We start from the raw sequence: 23,888 nt of genomic DNA, 5'->3' as shown, positions 1-23,888 counted from the left end.
TACGGACATTCAGCAGTTGTGTCACGTTTGTATACTTTTTTCGTTTTTACTCGAAATTTAATCCAATCGAGCGATTGTGAAATGTTTACAATTTGCGTAGTCGCATTTTACGAGCAATAAATTCACGTAATTTACAAACACGTACAGTAATTTTTGTTTTCTGGTGACAATTTATGCGCCGACTCACCGTTTACGTTTATTCTCAACAGAATAGAATTTGTATATTTTTCCATTGCATTTTTAGGATAATAGTACCAACGAAATGGCGCGACATTTTCGATTAAAGTAAATTCAAACACGACTATATTCCGATTACCGTTAGTAATGCATGAAACAAATCGCTTCTGAATTCCGCAAATACGCGCATTTACGAACAAGGTCGTGTTTCAATTCATTTTCATCGAGACAATTTCGCCGATCCATTAATAATACTTTCATAAAAATATAACGAGGAATAAAAAGATTTTTATTCCTCATTGGTGGTTGACGTACCAACGTACGCGCGGCGTCGCTTTGAAGTTTCGAGCGTCCGTAATGCGAAACTTACTCGTTGTTTCATCTCGTTCGCTCTCGGTGTATTCCATTTCTCGGACATTTTAAGCGCGGCTGAGCCTCAGCAGGAGACCAAAATTACTAAATATATATCTGGTTTTGTCATTTAAAGAAAAGGGAATCACCGTACGAACGACCATTCGAAAGAATGCTTGATTTTATCTTTTCCGAACGATAGAGATCAATTATATCGATAGATATAAATCGAATACGAAATCGTAGGAATTTTTCGTACGCATCGGATAAAGGAACATATTGTACATTTATTGATTTGATTGTGACAAAAAGGTTACGTAGAGAACAAAGTTACGCTAGTTCTCATTGTTATACTAACTAGTCCAATGTGGTTCTGCCAGCAGGATGGTGTCTGCGATAAGGCGTCAGCGCCATCGGTTTCCAGTATCTCGAGGCTCCTTCGTGGACCTACGAATCAAACTCGTCCCGGAGACGATCCCCGAAGAAATCATTCTATCGATGGAATACTCGGTGAGTTTAGCCCGATTCCCTTCGTGGAACACGTATATCAGCAACGTTCTAATACGTAAAGAAATAAGTAAACGCATCGCGATGAGAATCTGCTCGCTTGATTTTTTCCATTATTTTCTCGAATATTAGCTTAGATATTCGTTGAATGGAGAAATGTATGGTAGCTACGGAGGCTTCCAATCATTTTATTTATCAATGTATTTCTTTTAAAACAATTAACGCAATGCAATTTTCGATTATTTCTTGACTTGTAAATTTAAAACGCGAACTCGTTATTCGATGCGAATAATTTGAATTTATTATTCGGAATGAACATTGTCCTTACGCTTTACTCGTATCGATATTATTGAAATTAAGAGTACAATAGTATACAAATCTTTAGTTATGCCAATTGGATCATTTTTCTTCACCCTGGTGATTATGTTTCGAATCGCAAAATACGATTTAAAAACATTGATCTATTTCTATTATATTTCGGAGTAGGAATATTTATAATTCTCTTAAAATATAGAAAGCAATAATTTCACACAAACCATTAGCCAACTCCTGACTTTCGCGCAAAATGATGGAAGATCCTTTAAAAAATTGCTGCGGTGACCGCGTTCGTGCGATCCGTGTAATCTACTTGAAAGAATTAAGGACAGCAGAATCAATGAGCTGCCGGTTAAAGAGATTTTTAAGAACGATACATGCAAAATTTGCGAACAGCGTCGTCGTTTTAGCACCGCATAAACCATTAGGTGGGTGTAAATGAAACGCTCGAGGTAATCGTGCGATAAGCGTAATTATAGCGTGCAGCAACGTTAAGTTAATTAAGTTAAGGTAACCGTAACGATAAATGCTGCGTGCATATTGGCAGTATTTCTCGTTGGGTAAGAAAGGACTACGATTTTCAGTTTCTTTCGTACATTGTAAATATTGATTTCTTCAATCACGCTCTCATCGACGAATTATATTATTATAAGAGCGAGAACACGATCATTTTTCGTTTTTGGTTATAATATAAATTTTCTTGTTTAGTTTAATACTATTATCGGAAGAAATACTCGGACCGATGTTCGTTTAAGATTTTCTTTTTAAAAACCATGCGGCGATGCGTGCACGATACGCTATCGTATTTCTTTGCTCTGGTGTTTGTTTTTGATTTTTGATTCCTTTTTCTATTCTTTTCATCATTCGCTACAAAAACGTTTCGTTTGATCCTAGTTTATTTCTTGGGTTTTTTTTTTCAATCGATCGCGCCTTCGTAATACAAAAATAGTTTTCTTTTACGATTAAAGCTATCACAATAGATGCGACAGTATACGTGTTCCATATATTTGGCGCATATTTTACTCAAAGAGTTTGAATGTATCATCGAACAAAATAACGTTGATATAGGTTACATTAACCATATAATCGTTTATACATTTGTTTAAATAAACATTCGTTACGATAAGATCACGATAATCAATCGTATAAGAAAAGTCCGATAACTATTTCACACGATTCCAATGTATCGATTAAACCGGGTGGCGGAAGAACGTTGTTTACGAAATGTTGGTTGTAATTGTTGTAATTGAAAATTCACAATTTCAAAACTATAATTTTGACAATAAATATATATAACGAAAATGAAGCAAAAATAAGTAAAATTACACATAATATTCTGCATATTGAGCAATTGAACTGAAAATAATGCCGAACAGATTTATACAAACTTTGAGAGATTCAAACGTCTCGAGCAAACTTACGAAATCAATGGAATGTATTATATTACCCACCGATTAAAGAAGATCAACGTTAACTGTGGAACGAACCATTCGTTATAGGATAATAGTTATACAAAAGAGACAAAATATTTTTACCTCGAGTAACAATGTATAAAAATATTCTAATTTTATCGCCAAGTTATTTAAAAATCCGTATAATTTATACAATAAGGAAATAGGTTCGTGCACGAAGAATTTGTGTCAGTTCTTGAGCATATTTTCAGTTTCACGGCAACGACAATCCCGGGTCGAGAAATGTTCGCTTGTTGGATAGCCGAATACTTTGGCATTGGTATCGAAGAATTTTGACTTGTTCGAAAGCTGAATACTTCGGGAATGGCATCGAGGAATTTTGGCTTGTTTGAAAGCTGAATGGTTTGGAGGGCAGGAAGAGATTAACTGGAATATAGGTCCAGTCGGCGGACGTAAAAGGGGTTCCTTTTTTTTTCTATTTATTAGCTGCAGTGAAGCCCACGAAGAAATATTAGGCGTCCCGTGGTGCGTAGATGTGTCGAGTTTATTACCACGTCGAGAAGATTTAGTTTTGATTAGATGTACGCCGGGAATTGCAACTCGATCCAAGAACGCGAATACGACCTACCTGTTGATCAGTTTGCACCATTTGTTGCACAAATTTTCATCTCGTAGTTGATCAGATTGTGGTATAATATAATTTACTTTCTTGGTGCTTTGATGCAAAATCACGAGGGCACGTTATCACGTTCGCGGTAGCCACGAGTTTAATACAACGAAAACGTGTTTCTTCATATAAAGATGTAATCGAACGTTAAAGTTATTTGGGCATTATAGCAATATTTATTTTTTATCCGTTGCTACGAATGTTTCATAATAACTTGATTTTTCATAGCTTACATCACGTACATATGTATATAAACATTGTTTTGGAATCTATGATAATACGAATACTTAATATCGTTGGAAATCAAGATTTTAAATTATTCATTAATGTCGCGCAAGAAATAATACCGCGTGCACATTTGCATCTACGATGCTTTTGCTTTTTAATTTCTACAGGAGTATAAAACTTATTTATACGATTTTCTCAATATTTCGAATAATTCTTTTTATATTTCAAATGCTAAAGTGATGTGTACTTTATCGATTTATTCGGTAAACGTTAGAAATTTCTGACTCTTTTGTAACGAAAAAATGAAATTTTATTTAACACCAAGAGCGTTGGACAATAATTGTAAGCGAATGTTCTTTATATAATTCAAATTATCTGTGTAACTTTGTTTGTGAACCCAAATCAATGATACAGAGCGTATAGATACCGTTAATTAAGTGCCATGTGTGTCAATGCAAGAAAAAGATGAAACAAAATAATACGGTAATTCCCGTTTTCATCATTATATTAATGCGCATACAGTCAATGTCATGTTACGTAGGACGAAGAAGGTCCATTTCTAATGCGTATTTCGACAGACATAAAATTTTATTTTAACCGTATTTCGGTGTCGAATTAACAAAGTCTGTTGAAAGTTTATGGATAAATAACGTTATATGAGAAAAAAAAAGGAAACGAACAAAGAAAGGAAAAGAACTACCTTCTTTGCCCATTTTTCGAATTTTATACTTGGAATTTATTACATAAAAACTATTGGAATTATTACTAGACGGTATTAAACGTATAATATACACGAGATTTCGCATTGTTAGCTGCGCATATGTGGCAGATATGAAATATCTCAACGACACTGTGTAAGGAATTCATAAGTACTCTTGCGCTAGTGTAAAATCACCGTAAAGATAACGTAAGTTCGATGAAATTTATTACAAAATATCCTTGTCGTCTGTGTTCACCTCTTTTTAGTAGTATTCTACATAGTTTTGATATGCTTATTTTTAGATAACGTTTTCGATACGGTTATTCTTGTTTTTAAGTTACAATTTGTACACCAGATTCAAGTAACGGAATCATCCCCGTAACTGTTTATGTTCACTCGACGAGAGTGACTCCTCGAGCCGAGTGACCGACGGTTCCAGGCGAGAGCGATAAGATACGGGCGTGAGATCGAATTTCGTCCACCAATGAAAATTAAAAGTTTTAGTGTCGTCTGCTAATATGCAATACAGTTTTGTTGTATTTTTCGTTGTATCTCTATGAAAATATTATCAGTAAAATGATAAGGGTTTTCCGGTAGAAATGAATTTCAAATGTAACATTATTCTTCAAGTCTCATATTTTACCCCTGCCTCTTAATTTTTCTCCCTATACGTTTTACGTATAATTAAAAATAATCCGAATACGATGATATTTGGATTCATTTTTATCTGGAAGTCCTACCAATCCATTGATAATATTCTCGTAAAGATACAATGAAAACATAAATTTGATTATGCATCAGTGGTTGACACACCGATGTTAACGCGAGACCGATTTCAAGCTAATTGACGGTCTAGATTTTGTCACTCGAAGGCGGGAATATTGCATGTAATGTTCCGTTTATACATACGCATACTTTTCAACAACTTCTGATTTTCATAAAAATGTTCTGACACTTTTACATATACACTTGTTCAATAAGTTTTGTCGTTCGATAAAACTTATTAAACAGTATAGTATTAGGTTGCTCAATAAGTTTTGTCATTCGATAAAACTTATCGAACAACCTATTACTGTTAGGAAAGGTACTCTGCAGAGTTGAAATTTCCGTAATGGACATCTATAGTGGTTGAGAGGTTTTCTTGATATTTTGTATAATTAATTTCACAGTCATGGCAATTATTCTCTTTTTTCCTTTTATATGGTGCGAAAGTAACCTTAAAACATTCTTTCGTTCGACTTGGTACTCGACATTTTTTTGGTAAGAAATGGTCCGAATATATGGAATTTGTGTTTTTAATTTTATAATACGCTGAGAGAACTAAGAAGTACAAGAACATCCAGGAGCATTATTGCAAAGTAATACATTATGAGGATGCAATAGATCGAAAAAGGCCCAAGGAATGCACTAAGATTAAGAAATGGTCAAAGAATTTACACTTGAAAGTTGAGGTAATGTAGGTACACTATCGTCTTTAAATGTTTAGATTCTATAATGTTCTTATTATTAATTATTGAAAGTAGCTCTACGAAGAAACGTGGCTCTGAAGAAATAAAATAAATATAACAAATAGGCAAGGGAGTATTAGAATTCAATGATCGAAACATTTTTGGGGAAAGTAATATAAGTGTTACAATTTAAAAATGTTGTCTTTTTGATAAAAAAAATGTTCGATATGCCAATGGTAATACTGTGATATGTAATTTGAGCGCAATTTCATTTTTATAATAATTTAAAACAGTTTAAAATAATGGCACTATAGGTATGCCGCATGTTGCTTTCGTGGAAAACGCAACATATACCACTTCAAGGGTTAATCATTTATTATTATTTCTTGATTTATTTGTATCACCTTTGACTTATGGTCACCCGTGATTCTGTGTTATATTTTAGTTGTTTTCTGTTCTTTATTTTTCAATTTGTTTCAATCTCTACCGTGGAAATGTAAGAATGGAAGAAATTCCAAAAACAGTTCAGATTGGTATTTTTAGTGTTTGTAAATTTAAATGATCGGTGCATACAATCTTCTCTGCAAACTAAAATGTGTCGTAACTAGGTTTTCTACAAAATCGAATTACTTTTTGTAAAATTTTGACCGTATTAATTCGGAAAATAGACAATTCCGTTATGCATTTCAGTGATCCTATCCTTAGTCATATATTTGAGTAAAAATAAACAAAAATTTTCAAGTATAGTGGAATTTCGATATACTGTGGTCTCATTTTCTCCTACTTCAATTAACCAAGGTCTAACCAATTAGACTGTCACTTTTTAAAGCAATCGGAACAAAGTTGTTAAATATGTATCTACATACAGACCATTGTGTTAGAACAGATCCCATTGAAAACGTAGTAAAAATAATAAAAATATGACGCCTAAAACGATAGTCTATATAAAAGTGATGTATCGAGACGACATATAAACGCGCTTTTCTCGAAACCATGTTTCTCATTTTGGCATCGATAATAACTTGAATATTGTTAAACTGATTTTAATGAAATATGGCATTATATTTTCAATCATATTGCCATGTCACTTTCGATTTTCTTTTACTTTCAATTAGTTTCAAAAGTATGATAAAATCATATCTGATAAAAGGGATAGATTTTTTTTCAAGTACCATAATTTGTAAAATTTAATGAAATTTTCAAATTGTATGCATCACACAACCTGAATAACACAAATAATTTGCGCGTGAAACATTTAATTTTCAAACTTATTGTAATGTTTTTTCCTGATGCAAAATGTATTCAAAAATTTTCCGTAGTAAATAATGGAAAGACAAAGATTACCAAAGTTTGGATTTTGAAACCCGAATGTAAAATATAAACGGACATTTCATTATTACTTGAGGGTAAATCACAATTAGCCATGTCCAAAGTATTGAAAGAAGGTGAAAATTTCAAAGCAAAAAAGCGTATCGGAAGAAAAAGAAGATATCGACGAGAATGGATAGGTAATTCTGGATTTTAAGTAGCACGTAAATTTTAAAAGAAGTGAATAAAAATTTAATCTTGAAAAAAGTATCTCCAAATTTAACTCCTGAGAAAAGATTTTTTGACGGTTCTTCGAAGGATAAGGTATTAAAAAGTAAGTAAGCATACAGAATTATGATGATTACCTAGATTTAAAAAAACTCACAAAAATATTACTTGGATGGGATTAAAAATCGCACGAAAGCGCAAGAAAAATGAGTGCTCGTAAATCACGATTTTCAATTATAAGATACAATGCTTAAATTTAGATGATTCGTGTAACTGGAGATATTAGAATCTAAAATATATTTTAAGAAACACTTGAAAACTAGTGAAATCATGATTTAGTCAGCTATTTAAAGTTCAAAATTTTCAAATTACTACCTATCGGTAACATTAACAATACTTCGGCTTATCGATAAAATATATGTATTATTATTTCTTGTATCGATACCTTTTCGGTAAAAGTTTAATAAGTAATATAAGAATACGGCTGTTATTACAGGCCACTGTATTAAGTGCAATAGTGATACGTTGCGAAGAACGCGATTACAAATTTAATTCCAATACGATGCATACAAAATAACGCTCAGGTCTTGCTCTAAATTTATTATTTGGATTTTTAATTTTCAAATTGCATGCACCATACGATCGAGAATATATACAAAAGTAAATCCATTTTATGAAAAAAGGAATAAAAGAAAAGAATTATTCATCTTGTATTTTATGCAGATTTACGTAAACATTCTAGGTTGAAATGGTTGCCGAAGAGAGAAAGAGACAGAGCGCGTAAGTAGGTACTTGTGCACGCGGGGTGTGGTCTCCCGTGGTTTTACGCTGCCTCTAATCTTATAAACCGCAATACCGAAGCCAACCTGTTGTTTCCTTCAAGGAACAATGAATCGCTCGATTGATTTAGATAATCCTTTGATCTAAAGTGTTACCCTAGCTGATAATTGTTTACACGCCTTTCCATGATTAATTCCTCGCAATTTTGTTTGGCGGTATGCTTATTCATATTTATCACGAGTTACAAAAGTACATGGGGCGTTCGAGTTCAATTACTCAGCATAGTAATTGATCTCAGAAATGTGCCAATAGTATAAAAGCAAGATTAATTGTAAAATTAAATTTCCTTAGTTCAAATAGATGTATCATTTTTTTTTAATTGTCGGTAATACCATTTATTTCTGAAGAGAGATCCTAAAATAATTACCCTAAAATTGAGTTTACAATTACATCTTACAATTATATCTCGTTGTAATTTTGTTTTGATTGCTAAAGGGTTTCTGAAAATTCAAAACAAAAAAGAAATGCGATATGAAACATGTACTGTTCGTCCGCGACAAGAAGGCAGACGAGTGTTTGCATCTGCACTATGATGTCGATTTTCTATGATGTTTAGAAAGTTAGTGGATTGTAATTCGAGTACAGATGTAAACATTATGTAAACGTAAACTCGTCTACCTCCTTCTCGCGAACGAACGGCAATAGTATGTAAACGTTGGTGTATACTGTTTCCAAGATCTCCGCTCTTCTATCAAGAAAACTCAAAGAAATTAAGAGATTAACATTATAACTGCAAAACGTGAATTTAAAATCGTAGCGCCATAAAAACGTTAATTTTTTTAATCACCGGTAAGTGCTCCGGTTACAAAAGGTATAGATGCAATCGATAGATTACATTGGTTTAAACTTCGATGTGCTTGTGCCTCAATGGTTCGTTCGAATTGATCTAACTAAAGGTTGAAATTAGGAAAACCGTGCGTAAAAGATTCAAAGATCAATTTGAGACGTTATACGTTCTCTAAAGCCCCTTGTTGAAATCGAAAATAACGCCCTGTTGGACAAATTTGTTTGTTGATGGTCGAATCGAGGTTAACTTGCGAGATATCGGAATATATACATGTGGTCGTTCGTCAAAAGAAAGCGCGATATTATCGAGTATCGATTGATCGTGAAAAGCGTTAAGGCTTCAAGAAGTGGTTAAGGTGGTCTACTCGGACCATCGCAACCCGAAGATTTACGGCTGCGGCAAGGTCTTTAATCTCGAAAAAACCGCTACGCACTTCGTAGCCCTCGACTTCGTGAATTCGAGCTGACGTTCGCGCAGGTAATATTGATTTAGACATTTATTCTTATCGGGCGAACGACTTACTTCGGAAATCAACGCGTAACCTTTCAAATTAATGGTAAAACGGGGGCAAAGTTAAAGGGATATACTTTGCTTTCATATACAAGGCATGTATATTTAATTGCAGCGGTACCAATTTTTATAACGAGAGATACAATGTTTCAATTTCTCAAGATCGCATATATACTCTTGACCGTATTAGGAGCAAAAAGAAGCGTTTCTTTACGAAAGCGTTAAGAAATTTTAACGATATTAAAAGATACACTAATAGAAAGAGATATTTACGTTATTCACGTTTCCCTAAAATTAACAATTTTTTGTCGCGTCTCCCTCGAGTTATGACACGTTCCCCAATTTGAGGAACATTCTCTTAGATTCAACAACACCGTAGATGCATACGTTGCGAAGAAAATTGATTATTTTTGCAATACTAAATGGTTCTCGTGACTTTTCAAATCGAGTCTAGAGAAGCTTTTCGCTGTAGTGCACGGTAATTGCAGATAAAATTTCCGTACGCGGACCGATACGTTGGAAAAATTCAAAGCGATCGAATGCCACGCGGATCAGTGACAGCGTATTGAGATTTAATCGATTGCGTAGAGCAGATACTATACCATTATCTTGTCGTAAAACTCGACATCGATCGGAGAGATGAAAAGTTCTCGATCACGGAACGAAAACTCGCGACGGTGAACGAAAATATGGATCCCGGAGACGCAGGACGGGCTTTCGTTTAGCTCGTGTGGGACGGGACATGTCAAAGAACTTAATTTCTTCGCAGCGAACCCTAATTTTGCCAGTGTTTTAGTTTAGTATAGGTTCGGCTGGCACGGCTGTAATCAGAAGGGTCTTAATGGTGGGTTGCCGAGTCCGGCGTGTGAACTGTGGGCGGGAACGACTCGCTTCCTACCTTCGGTATCTGACGTGCAGCACGTGCTGGACTGGAAGACCTTCTTGCTGCTATTAAGAAGCGTGCTCCGTAACATCTCTTGGATCTCTTAGACCTTACCGTCGATTTCTTTCCACGATAACAGGTCCCGCTTGCGTGTATTAAGGAATTTCCAATTCCTGTTCTCTGCACGGCACAAAACCGTTCGATTTCCGTAATTAATTTTACGATGCGTTTGTTAATCACTTGGGAATATTTTTTAACGATAGAACTCTTCGTACGCGAGAAAATGTCTCGTTGTACAAACGTTTCGTTATACGATGAGAATAAGCACTTGGGTATAAAACGAGGATGCCGATTATTTTCGAAAAGGTCGATTTTTCGAATCGATATGGATCGGAAATTGGAAGATCGATTTGCTGAAAGATCGAACACAAGAGATTGTTACAAAACCAAAATGTATCTGTGATTTAATCTCGTGTATATGCACGGTTAGATTTTCTTACACGTGTTTCGATGTAAAAATAAAAAAAGTTTTTCAATTAGGAAGAGGAAACTGCGTGTGTCTATCTTTTTAAAAGATTGATACAAAAACTCGATCTAATGGTGTAAAAAAAATCGATCTTTCGAGAAATTGATTCAAGATCAACGCCTCTGGTATGGAGTTCCTTGTTTTAACGAAACACTTTTCAATAGGTTGTCATAAACAAATCTTGCGCGCGTACATACTATTCAATCAAATACGAGAAAGTAAGGAAAATGCACGTTTCTTTTCAATTTTTGTCACGTACATCTAGCAACAGCAAGTATTGTTTGCATCATCATACGGATTATAAAGGAATTCGAACAATTATATCATAATACAGAATACGGCATAAATAATTAATTCTACGTGACAGATTTCTACTCTGGTTTTCGTCTTCTCCGTAAAAGTATCGAATAATAAATTAATCTAATAAAAGAAAAAATAAGTACAAAATGTGGTGAATCGCGGTACAACTATATTTGAAAAACGATAAAATTGATGAAATACCTTAGTAACTAAACCTTTTTAAAATAAAATGTACATATCTATAATTCTTTGTGGATATATTTGCTCCTCCTATTTTTGTAATTGTTAACTCGTGTGCTTTCTTTTATTAGATTGTATGGAGCAGCGATATAAAATAAACCCTTTTCACATTGTTGAAAAGGGAGAACTTGAAAACTATTTGTTCTATCAGCTACACTTTTTGGATACATATAAAACACACATCTCTCGTAGAGTGATCCTCTTTTTATTGAAAATATAAGCTTCGGTGAACACATATATTTCTGATCCTTTCCATTTTGTCTTTGTCAATTGGTTTAAATATGATTTCATAAAGATGCGAGTTGTTAATACGCATAGAACAAGTCTAACGACAACAAGGTGAAATACTCTTTTATGCGATACTACCGCGGTAATTTCAACATTTAAAACCTTTTTCTCTATCCTAGGCTCAATTTACACAATCGATAGACGCGAATAAGAGCGATCTTGTTGCTCAAAGTTTAAGACAAAAATCGCTAGCTAACGATTTAGGAGCTTGGAGCATAATCGTATCACCAATTTCGGAAGCATCGCTCGGAGAAAATTTTCGAGCAGGTGCAAGATGAGTAACGACCGCTATGTGACACTTATTCTTCATTTTTGTAAACAACAGGTGCACCGATGACCGAGGAAACAAAAAAGAAATTAAGATAAAAACCTCTGTAGACTTTATAGTTACTAAACTTTGTAACAATTTGTAACAAAATTTTTCAACCGGAACAATATTTTCGATGTAACAAATCTTGTCTTCGTACTTTTTATCTACTGAATCTCAATAAAATGTGATAACTAAAATATCTACACGGGATAAATATATAGTTTATACCAAAATAGTTTCTCAAGCTTAAAACGAATAACAATATGCGAGTTTAAAACGAAGAAAATTTGTTACGATAACATTTTTTTAACAAGTGTCTAAATAATTATTGTAAACAGACATGTCGAAAAAATAATACTTCATATATCATACAAATAGAAATCGGCTATCGAAATGATAGAAATTTCTCAAAACAACGATAAAACTGTTGTATCAAAAATTATGGTTTACCGTTCTTATTTTAAGATAGTTTACATCTTTGGAGTTTTTTCTAGAATTTAAGGTCCTGATTGTGGAAGATCGTAATCAAAAAATAGTTATTTATTTATTTTTAATCGTTCATTTATAACTGTTTAAAAAACAAAGAAAAAAACGCAAACTTTAAGATGTGAAATGGAATTTATAATTCAGACCGATGAAAAAGTTAACATCAATTTGTTTAAAATCAAATTATTTCTTTTTACTCGTTCACCCGTTATTCTTGTTCACCATCGATTACTTTATATACGTTTGTTTAAAGTTTCTTGCGTTACTCATAAAAACAATTGTATTTCATGTTTCAGGTGGAAGCAGCGGTGACGATTCAGAAACCGAAAGCGAGCCAGGAATTGCCTTGAAGAGGAAACAACGCAGAAGCAGAACAACGTTCACCGGTGAACAACTTGAACAATTGGAAGCAGCTTTTCATCGAACACAATATCCAGATGTTTATACCAGAGAAGAATTGGCTCAAAAGTAAGCAATGATCTGTAGTTTGCTCCATTTCATTGATTTGTATCCTCTTGATAAAACGGTAAATCGAATAGTATAGTTGTGGTGTCCTTGTACAATATAATTCGAAGAAAAAATATTACTCGAAGTCAATATTTATCGATAGTACGGAACGATTTTCTCAAACTAAAAGTGTAAAAGGACCGAATTAAAGAACAAAAATTTTAATTATTTTCGTAAACAAGCTTGAAAATTGACAAAGTATGTGCAAAACGATGGTAAAATACTTGATCTATGAATGACTTCGTTTTGAACGCAAAAAGGCTTTTCATTATTAAATTCATTGAATAAACTACACATTGTATATATACATCGAAGAATAAGCCAAGTTAAGAACCAAATAAACTATTATTCAATTCACGGGAAAGGATAACGTCATAATACTGTTTAATCGTTATTAATATCATACCGAAACCTATATCAATTCTATTTCTAGAAATCCACCTAATTTAAAATTACTTTTTATTGTTGCAGAACAAATCTGACAGAAGCACGTGTGCAAGTCTGGTTCAGCAATAGACGGGCTAGATTTCGCAAGCAGTTAAACAGTCAACAATTGGATGCTCTCAACACAATGAGTTTGCAGTCCTTTCAGACTCAGTACTACAGTAGTGCTGAAACTTATCAGACCTACGGTCAAGCATCGGTAGCTGCGGCCGCAACAACCACTGCTGGTTATCCTCAGCACTACAACTACAGTGAGAATTACTATGCCGCTCAGCAACAATGGCCAAGGCCAACTGGGGAGAACTATGGGTAAGTTATCAGTTAAGTTTTTGTTCTTTTGTTTTTGTTTAGGCGCGGTTCTCGAGCGAGTTTCACCAACCGATAATGTTTTTATATTAATTTTGACAAATTGCGAATATAAGGTGTAAAATATATCGGGAAAAATATATGTACAGTTCTATAACCGTATTATTTAAAATATATTATCCATCATAAAATTATCGATTTTAAAGGATTTTAAACGTGTAAAATTACTCACGCTAAAGATCAACCATTACATAAATGAAAGTAGTTTAAAATCAACAGTGAAATATTTCGTTTCTGTTATTACAATTTCGAAGTGCAATAGAAAATAAATGGTGATTACATAGAAATATTAACTTCATACTTTATAGAATTTCCTTTGTTGTTTTCTATTGTTTTCTAGCGGATTTACTGTAAATTTATTTTATTAAATTTTCACTGCATGGTACAATCACCGCATACTTGCATTCATTTTATAAAGCCAATTTTAACTGGTTTTTGTTTACCATACGATCTCGTTGTTACAGGTAAATTCATATATTAATTATTTAAATGTGATTTTTTCAACCTCACTTTAAGTTGTATCTTAATATGATGAAAAATAAATATATTCCATTTGTTCATTATAGTTTGATTCTTTCTGTCTTCAATTTTAGTACAAATATTAAAAATATGTAACGTAATGATATAATGCGAACAAAATGCGTTCACGTGGTGTTTAACATGCGATAAGTTTAAAATATAAAAAGATTGACATGTTTTAGTTTAGACTATCTTCAGATTTTTTCCACATGTAGATACATATATCTGCATATAAATCCTTCTTTGATATTTTACAAAATGTTACATTACTCTTTGTATTCAATCGTGAAACAATATAGCTTAATGGTTTCCAAACATTACAAAGAAAAGAAAAAAAATGTCAGCATTTGAAATAAGTATTAAATTGTTACAAGAAAAATATAATCCTATTGTTGAATTTCGATGACCAATGTGTTGATAAAACGAAATATTTAATTGTATAAGTTATACACATTTCTCTACTTTACAAAATTTTACCTTCGCTCCCACCTCCTCTAGGATTCACACTGCCAATATTCGAAAACGCATAGTTAAAATACTTTAACAATTACTGCAAAAGTATGCTACATATACATTGTATTTTACGAACAACGGTAGAAGGGAGAAATCACTATCAGGTGTGAAAAACTTGCACAATTATTTTAATCAATTTGTAGTATCGTGCAACGTCGAAATGTAGAAAATCATTACGTTTAACAATTAATAGTATGGGCGACTATTAAGATTTTGTCGTCGTGAGACATACTAGTGGGATTTCGATGAGCCAAACATAAACGTCGGTAAAAGTAGTAATACGTGAACATTTTCAGTGATTGGAATAATTGTGATCGTTTAAAAAACTTACAAATATCACTCGTATACTATCGCCGTTCGTTCATCGATAATGTTTCCAATCGATATTGAAAAAGTGTGAAATAATTATGAAGATACTAAAAACTGTATCAAAGTAAAAATGCTACAAATATAATATTACTGTATTAAAGAAAATACGATACGGAGAATAATTTTGATTCGATTTGTTGAAAAATTTTAATTCGAGGGATTTAATTTGTTTTTTTTTTTTCGAATCGGGTTATAATTTTTATTCAATTGTAAGCATGAATAAAAATGGGAATGTTAGGTACAGAGAAACGTTTCACCATGGTGTGACGAACTATAGCTTTCTTCAAATACATTCTCCTCAACAGATGATTTTACGTAAATACTATTTATATAAGAGGCGTCTATACTTTCTTGCGATTGAAATATTTTTATATTCCGCGTATAAAAGTATTACACTGCAGGCATTAGACCGTGAATTCTGTACAAGATATGCAGCTCGGTTAACAACGTGAAACAGTTGTTCAATTTAGTACAAACAAGATAAGGTTCGACCCAGTTTCTGTGATCAACTTGTATATTTTATTAAACCGGATAAAATGGTATACATTCTTCGATGCACATGTTTTGCAGTCAAGTTTTCAAAGAAGACTACTTTTTGCATCTTTATCGGTTAATTTTCTGCTTGTTTTCTTTGAGAATATAACTATGGTAACGGAAATTGTGATTCGGAGTATTAAATGAAATTCGTTTCTATCGATATTTTGAGTGCACTAATTGTGTTCCTTTTCATAAACCTTTTTAGAGGAATCGGCATTGATAATAAGAGTATTACAATAATAATCGCCAGATTACTTACGTTAACTGTTTGTGATATAGTGAGTTAAAAAATGTCATATATTTTTAATATTCTGACAAGCATGATGGGATAGTTGTTAACCCACTATGAAAAATTAACATAACTCCATACAAGTTGCATGGCGAGACTGTTAATACTTCATCTCATAATTAAATATCTAATTAATCTATTTTTTAGTTTTCGTTATTTTATACCATTAAACGAAGGACGTTTAATAACTGTCCTTCAAAGAGTTAAGTTGATAAATCAAAATCTATGTATTTCTTTTCTATAAAAGAAAATTCTGCTTAAGGTTGTTAAGTATACTTAATTGGTCTTCTCCTGGATAAGTATTCCGATGTTTTATCAGCATTACGGCCGAGTAGCTTCTTTAGAGGTACACTGACATACATGACTTATATTCAGAAGCGTTAGCAGTATCTGGTGTAAGAATTGTTCAAGTGTCTTCGTTTAAAAATTATTCGGTTTACACGCCCTTATCTGAAAAGTCTGTTCTTCTTATATAATTGATACAATTTAAAATAAAATTATATCGAACGACAAGTAAGTATTAAAAGAAAATATATGGATGAAAAGCCAAAAAATGTATACACCTTTAATAACGAATCAAATTATTTACTTTTTTCTTTGATAATTAACAAATAAAGATTAATATGACACAGCACAATACATGATATCAGAATGTAGTGTCTACCTTGTGTAACATAGGTACTCTTGAATGATTGCACACGATCAAAGAACAAATTCAAATTATGCGCCTAAAATGTTTCCTAAAATCTAGGTGGTCTGTGAAAGTTAATTTTTAAATGCACAATTTAAAGAATATTTCAGAAATATTAGATACATGTTAGATATACTTATGCGTTTATGTATTTTTTCAAGGATATGTAATTATCATAACACAATGACTTTATAAATGGATGCAGAAAGAATATAGAAGACATATTCCTTCGTTAAATTAATCGACAAGAATTATTTTGACTGAAAAATTGTTGCATCGAACAATAAAAGATCGTTTTTATTTCCCACATTAATCGCACATGTTTTCGAATCTAGATATTTCTTCGTGAAATCAGTAAACACAGACAATAAAATCTTTCATTGATGGGCAGCGTCATTAGAATTCTGAAATTGGCTTCAATATTTACTATTGTAGGTTAGAACGATATTTAACGCGTTAATAAAGTTTGGTTTACGAGAATGGTATAAAAATGCGTTCAAATAGTATGATACTACTTCCTTTGACTATATCGTGGAACAAACTGATAGTGCGTTAAAAAAAAATAACTTATATCTTAAAATAAACACAAAATAACTTGCTTTTTATTCACTTTATACGTTTTACGCATTTATAACACAATGTGTGCTAAAGACTAGTTTTGTACGCTGATATTGAAATATTTCTTAAAAGAAAACGTAGACACTACAGGCTATTACGATTCGGATAAAATGATAGCACACTTATAATATTTTCGTCGTAGTTGAGCTGTTGATTGAAAGAAAGAGGTACAGAGTTAGTGTTTCAATATCGTTTACTGTTTGGGTAAATACAAAATTCCAGTCGGTACGAGAAAAACAAAAATAAGGAATGGCCATGTGTCGTCTTACGAAATGCTTAAAGTTTCAAAGACTACAGTGTTGAAACTGATACTGACAATGTTGGACGTATTCAGCAACAAGCTGAAAATATTAAGAGGTAGAGATTAAAGCAATCACCACCTTTAACGGGAAAAGACAAACACGATTATACGATACTATTATTTCCTTCCATACTGTATATAACAAAATAGTGGTATACACCAGCAATTAATAGGCTTTATTTGTGCAAAAATTTGATAGACTTACGAAATATGTAGTTTGTGAAATTTATGGAGATCCTAACTTTCCTAAGAATATATCGGCTTTCGAAAATTCAACAGACGTATTGCAGAAACAATGGCAAAACGATCAGGGGGTCGATTGCGTAAAAATTAAAACCACAAAGTGAGACCCTCCACGAGGCAACGCCGGTATAGGAGTAAAGTGTACGTTGTCGAGGTAGAAATACATTATCTCGAACGTTTAAACCGGACGAATCACTCAGGGGGTAAACCGTGTATGGGAGAAGAAGAGAAAGTGAAGTGGTACACGGTCGAGAGTAAGAGCGGGCACCTTCTGTACTCGTAGGGTGTTTGGAACAATTAATTCAGCCATTGTAGCGTAATAACAGGTTGGCGAAATGCTCAACCTGGCGCAGTATGCTGTTACAGACCGAGTACAGAGGCCGGTCCGCTCGAGCCCGGACTGCAAACGAAGAAAGTGCAAGAATATGGACGAAGAGTACCCTTACGTATTTGGGGAGAGAAGTCTTCATCGTGGAAGAAAGAAAGAAAGAAAGAAAGAAAGAAAGAAAGAAAGAAAGAAAGAAAGAAAGAAAGAAAGAAAGAAAGAGAGAAAGAGAGAAAAAAAGAAAGAAAGAGAGAAAAAAAGAAAGAAAGAGAGAAAGAAAGAAAGAAATGACGAGAAACGGGGATGAAAACTGAAGGAAAAGAACGATAGATGCAGAGTGAGACACACACAGCGCGAACGGGCGCAGAAAGGTGAGAGTAAAAGGAGAGCGAACTGGTAGAGAGAACAGGTGAGATCGAAGGAACCGTCGGAGGGAAAAAGAGAAACGAGGAAGAGAAGGAGAGTTGTGGGTTCAGCGCGGCGAAGCACTCGAGGAGGCCCCACCGACACGTTTTCTGTGTGGTCCTCAATTATGTTGTTTCTTCGGCCCCCGTAATGAAACGCTACCGGCTAATCTTCCACGATGATCCAGCTTTAACCGGCAACTGCGTGGCCTATCTTTCACCCCGGAAGCGATACGACCTCAACACTCGGTGCCTCTAAAAATTCTTATAGACGTTATCGCGAATGTTTTTTATTCTATTTAACGCGTTCTTCGATTCCTGCACAGGAATGTTATAAACGAAGCAGTTTCGTAGCTAATACGATATAATTGCAGCACAGTATCTCCAAGCTCCCGCTTTTAAAACGAGTTCGATTTACATTTTACAAGCGATCGTTTCTCCACCTTTTCCTCTCAACGTTCCAGAGATATTCAATTTCGAATAAACAAATAAAGAATACTGGATTTCGTTTTTGAATTTAGTATTCCTATGTATGGTATAGCGAAAGAATTTTTTATGTACAGAAGGTGGATTTGTATAATAGTTACAGTAGTCTTTTAAGAAAATTCGTAGCAATATGAAAAGTATGTTCAATTGGAACGAATAAAAGAAAGAGAAAACAAAAACGATGCAAATATTTTCAAATATCAGATGTTGAGAGAAATTAGATATTACTTATTTAATAAAGCGAATAATTTGTTTTATATATATATATATATATATATATATATATATATATATATATATATATATATATATAAATTTTTACGGAATGTATTATCAATGTACAACTATTTGACTTTTTTACTTTTCTGGCAAATATAGGTTTCTGACTTTATCGCGTGGTCGTATCTCAAATAATAAATTATAACGTTGCCAATATGAAAAATTTTAAGTACGCAGTTTACTATAAAATTAAGCACGGTTAGAGGATCGAATATAAATTATTTTCTATAATTGTGACAAGAGTAATGATTATTTTATTTACAAAGCAGCTAATTAATACAATTGTAATTATCCTACATATAATCTTAAATGTATCAATTATTATAAAAAATTTTCATCCATTATTCATATGCAATCATAATATTAACGTTAAATTATTTAAATTATCATTCGTATCTATTTCGTATGTATTTAAATCACATTTATAATTAGGTTTTCTAATGCAATTTTAAAAGTTCATGTACGTCACATTTCCTTCTTATCTGTACTGTTAAATTGAGAATTTATTAGATACTATTGCGTTAGTACAGCAAACAAGGACTATAAAATTCAACTGTAGAAATAATAAACTAACAAAAGGAATTCATCGTTATACATATTTTATATGTAATTCTAAAGAGATACAGTTAAAAAATGTACATAGATTTTTCGAAGGAGAGGGGGGACGAGAAGTTATTTACGAACTTGATAGAAAATTATTTACCAAACAAGTAATATTAGCAGAAAGAATAAACTGTAAAAAACAAGGATCAAATGTCGTTTTTGCCAACATGTTCGCTATTCAGTTAGAAGTAACACACCCAATGTGCCACTTTTATACAAGGTATAGTTTATAAGTAGTCTCAAAATGGAAAGAAAAATCATCGACGTCGTTCTCGCGTAACGCTTTTCCTTGAAAATATTTTAAAACTAGAAAATATTGTACAACTTTGTTGAAATATTAATAACACCGCGTATTAATTTGCAGCTATTCGTACAGTCGGGTACGAGAACGAAATATTTTTATCCATTCAAAAGCTCTTAATTAAACTCATAGAAATGCTAACCGCTTCCTTTTTCTCGCGGCATAGGGATTCTTTAATTTTAAGCAGCGCCGATATAAATTGTTCTTCCCTAGCCAGGATTCTCAAGAATTCATTAACACTTCTATAGAAACGAATTTGATTTGTAGCCACGCACGACTAGGAGAAAATAGATTTGTAGACCGGTCACGGGGACAGTCGATAAATCCTCGAGCTTCCGCCACTTCTGCACTCGTTCGCAAAAGAAATTAAGAGGAGAGGAGAAAGGTCAAAGCCAGAAAGGAAGGCAAGAGAGAGAGAGAGAGAGAGAGAGAGAGAGAGAGAGAGAGAGAGAGAGAGAGAGAGAGGAAGAGAGGAATTAAATGGTTTCAGCATCGGTACGTTTCAGGGTTCTTAACCGTGCTGCTGTGCCGAAACGGTCAAAAGGACCGCTACTCCGTTTTGAAATCGGTTGTTGGCAGCCTCGACACGCCCTAAACGATTCGTGTTCGTCTGTATGCGAGCGTGAAAGTTTCTCGCGCTTACGTGTGCGTGCGGTATCGGCTTGCAAACGAGCAGTGAACTTTGATTGCACGGCAAAACGAGAGAGAAGTTGTCGGCGGTTACTTTGAGAATCGCGAAACGGAAAAAGAATTTCATCCCGAGGTTATGGAGGTAAAACTGCCCCGCATTAATATTTTAATACATGTCCCTCTACACGGGGGACGTAACATCGTCAACCTGCTTTATATTCGGTATAAAATGCGCATAAATTTGTAACTTTTTACGCTGGTGATCTTCGAGAGGTACCCAAACGTTCGGTTACACTTGTCGAGCGGTTGCTCAAACTTCGGGGAGACAATTCTGTCGCGTAACCGACAATTTCGAGCAGAGTTAGCCGATCAGTTTGACTCCGAATTCTTCTTGGATGAGTGAAACTGAAGGGTTTCGTTGCCAGAAAATAACATTGGTCTGGAAAATTTGACTCGTTCTCTGTTACACAAAGTTTAATATGCGATTTTGTCACGCCATGTTTAATCACCTTCATCTTCCAAACATTCATTAATGCGTTTAATGAGTGATCGATGTACAGAGGGCGAATCACAAATGCCTGTTTAAGTATCAGGAGAGAGATTTTCGAGAGAAGTTTTCAACTATCGTGCAGTTTAATATTTAATAACTTGTATAATTCCATATATTTACAAAGTGTAAAACATTACCTAAAATGTGCTACTTGTTGATTTCTGTGAATGTTGTACTTCAAGAACATTCTCTTCAAGAATCCAGTTACTGTTAGTAAAGCGATACCAGGTCAAATAGAGCGGTAATATACTCTGGTATTATTTTTCCAAACGTTAAATGTCGCGAGAATTACTAAGATAGAATTATAAAAAAAATAAAAATATTCTCTCTAATAAAATTGTGTTTATCAGTGAAACCGAAAAGCGTTTTCTTTTTACGATACGATAAATTGATACCTCGGTAAGAACGAAATCGATTGCTTATTTCTTAACAATTATTGTGCAGCGTGTTCTAAAGTGTAGTAGTTAAAGGAAGACTGGTAACCTCAGACAGCGGATATCTCCAGTATTTTTGTTTCATTAATTTCAGTATTGATAATTAAAATCCGCAAGTTTTTTTTATTTATTTATTTATTTTTTATACTGCAAGAATAATTAACGAAAATGTTGGATAACGTCGGCGGTTAAACCCGGGTTTTAAAATTTTAAATAATATAAATAGTTGTTATTTTAGAAACGATTAAAGGACGCAAAAATTTGAAAAACAAACAAACACAGTAAATGGGATGTTATGATACAAAAAAGCGAATTTGTATTTGGAAAAATTCTTTCAAAATGAAAATTCAATATCTAAGAAAGGATCCTTGTTCGAATCAGCATCGTACGTTTGATTGTAAGTAAATAATACCACACCTTTCGCATTGGCGTCATTAATAATACGGACATCATTAAGTAGATTTTGACAAAATTCTACAGTGTCTATAGCACAATGAACGATTTTCAAAATTTGTAATTACCTTCGGAAATATATAAACAACACGTGTAATGAAATAGACTTATTTTCTTTTACGCGCTAAAACTTCTGAATATTTTTGAATTTTTAAATTCCATACTTCATACAATAGGGAATATATTTTAGAAGAGGAATATTCCTTGACTTTAGATTTTCAAATACTGTTGGAGTCACTCACCGACGAGATACCGAGGTACATATGTATGTATGTATATCTTTATTACTATCGTGTTACAAGATACCAATATTAATGCATTAAGTTTGTACATTTACAAACGCGGTACAATGAACATAAATAATGACATTTTGAATTTATATTTACTAAAAATCTAGAAAATGTTAATTATATTTTCCTACATTAGGAAAAATCTAGTTTGAAGAGGACTCTTAAAGATAACGCAAATGTAATAAAAAATGTAAACTGCAAATACGTAAGAAAATTGTTTTGACTATTTTCTTGCTTCCGTTGTAGGTATTAATAATAATATGTCTTTATTACACTAGAACTGTATATAAAAAGAAACGAAGCGCTGATTATAAAAAGGAAAACGAATCATAAAGATTTACAAAAATCTATAAAATATCGTTAGAAACGAGTGTTCGATTTTTTAAAAATTCAGTTATTCTCGATTAGTTCCGATATTGAAATGTTCCGCTGGATTAAATTGTTATTCATCGAATAATCATCCTTTTTAATAAGCAATTTTATTTATATTTCAGTTGAACAATTAAACCGAACCTGTTCCATTTTTGAATACAAATGAGAAAGTACTGTTCTCAGAGATGTATTATTTTTCTGTTGCAGATTATTCAATGCAGCTCATTACAGTAGCAGCAATCTCGCTTCGAATTTAACCAGCAACAACTTGAATCTGGGTGGTCTCGGTAGTAGCGTCAGTTCCACTGCATCGAATATGAATACATGCATGGCTCAGGGTGCAACTTCGGGGGTACCAGCTCCCACAGGAATGAGCCACCACGTTACGCCGCACAGTCCCAGTGAGGCCAAAAGCGGTTATCCTTATTTAGGTGGAATAGAGTCTCAGGTCTGTGGTAGAGTTCACTGAATCGTGAAATATAGTAAAATTAACAACGTTACAATTTCGAGGGTCTCGTTGATGTGATAAAATTCTAAATAGACGAAAAGAATTTTCAGATTACCAAAACGCAAGAAAAAGATAGAAATTATTTGAACGTTAAACGTAATCGACTCGATCGAAACAATTACTTGCGAAATAAGATGAGAACCTAACTTTTCGAAACGTTGGAAACTGCTCGTTAATTGTTTCCCTAAAAAGGGTAAAAATTACGTCACAAGTGCCTTCTTGACCAGAATACACAAAAGTTTTCGATACATTAAAAATGATTAAATCGTGAGAATAATTCGTAATGTAAAATTTTATTTTCAATACGAACTTGTGTTCACTCTGCTTGCGTGTTTTGAGCGATAC

General features: G+C 33.3%; 1 protein-coding gene across 1 annotated transcript in view; it reads left to right on the top strand.

Annotated features, from left to right (window-relative positions):
- The window catches only part of LOC143145779 (protein gooseberry), a 50,599-nt gene extending 27,095 nt beyond the window's left edge, over positions 1 to 23,504 (top strand). The window contains exons 3-6 of the mRNA XM_076309495.1: positions 909 to 1,038; positions 12,808 to 12,979; positions 13,490 to 13,771; positions 23,243 to 23,504. Coding sequence (XP_076165610.1) covers positions 909 to 1,038; positions 12,808 to 12,979; positions 13,490 to 13,771; positions 23,243 to 23,504 — 846 coding nt within the window. The remainder of the gene's footprint in view (positions 1 to 908; positions 1,039 to 12,807; positions 12,980 to 13,489; positions 13,772 to 23,242) is intronic.
- Positions 23,505 to 23,888: the final 384 nt, after the last annotated feature.

The sequence above is a fragment of the Ptiloglossa arizonensis genome, chromosome 1, assembly GCF_051014685.1.
Source record: "Ptiloglossa arizonensis isolate GNS036 chromosome 1, iyPtiAriz1_principal, whole genome shotgun sequence".
Lineage (NCBI taxonomy): Eukaryota > Metazoa > Arthropoda > Insecta > Hymenoptera > Colletidae > Ptiloglossa > Ptiloglossa arizonensis.
The sequence above is the reverse complement of the archived record's forward strand: the minus strand, read 5'-3'. Positions and strand labels throughout refer to the sequence as shown.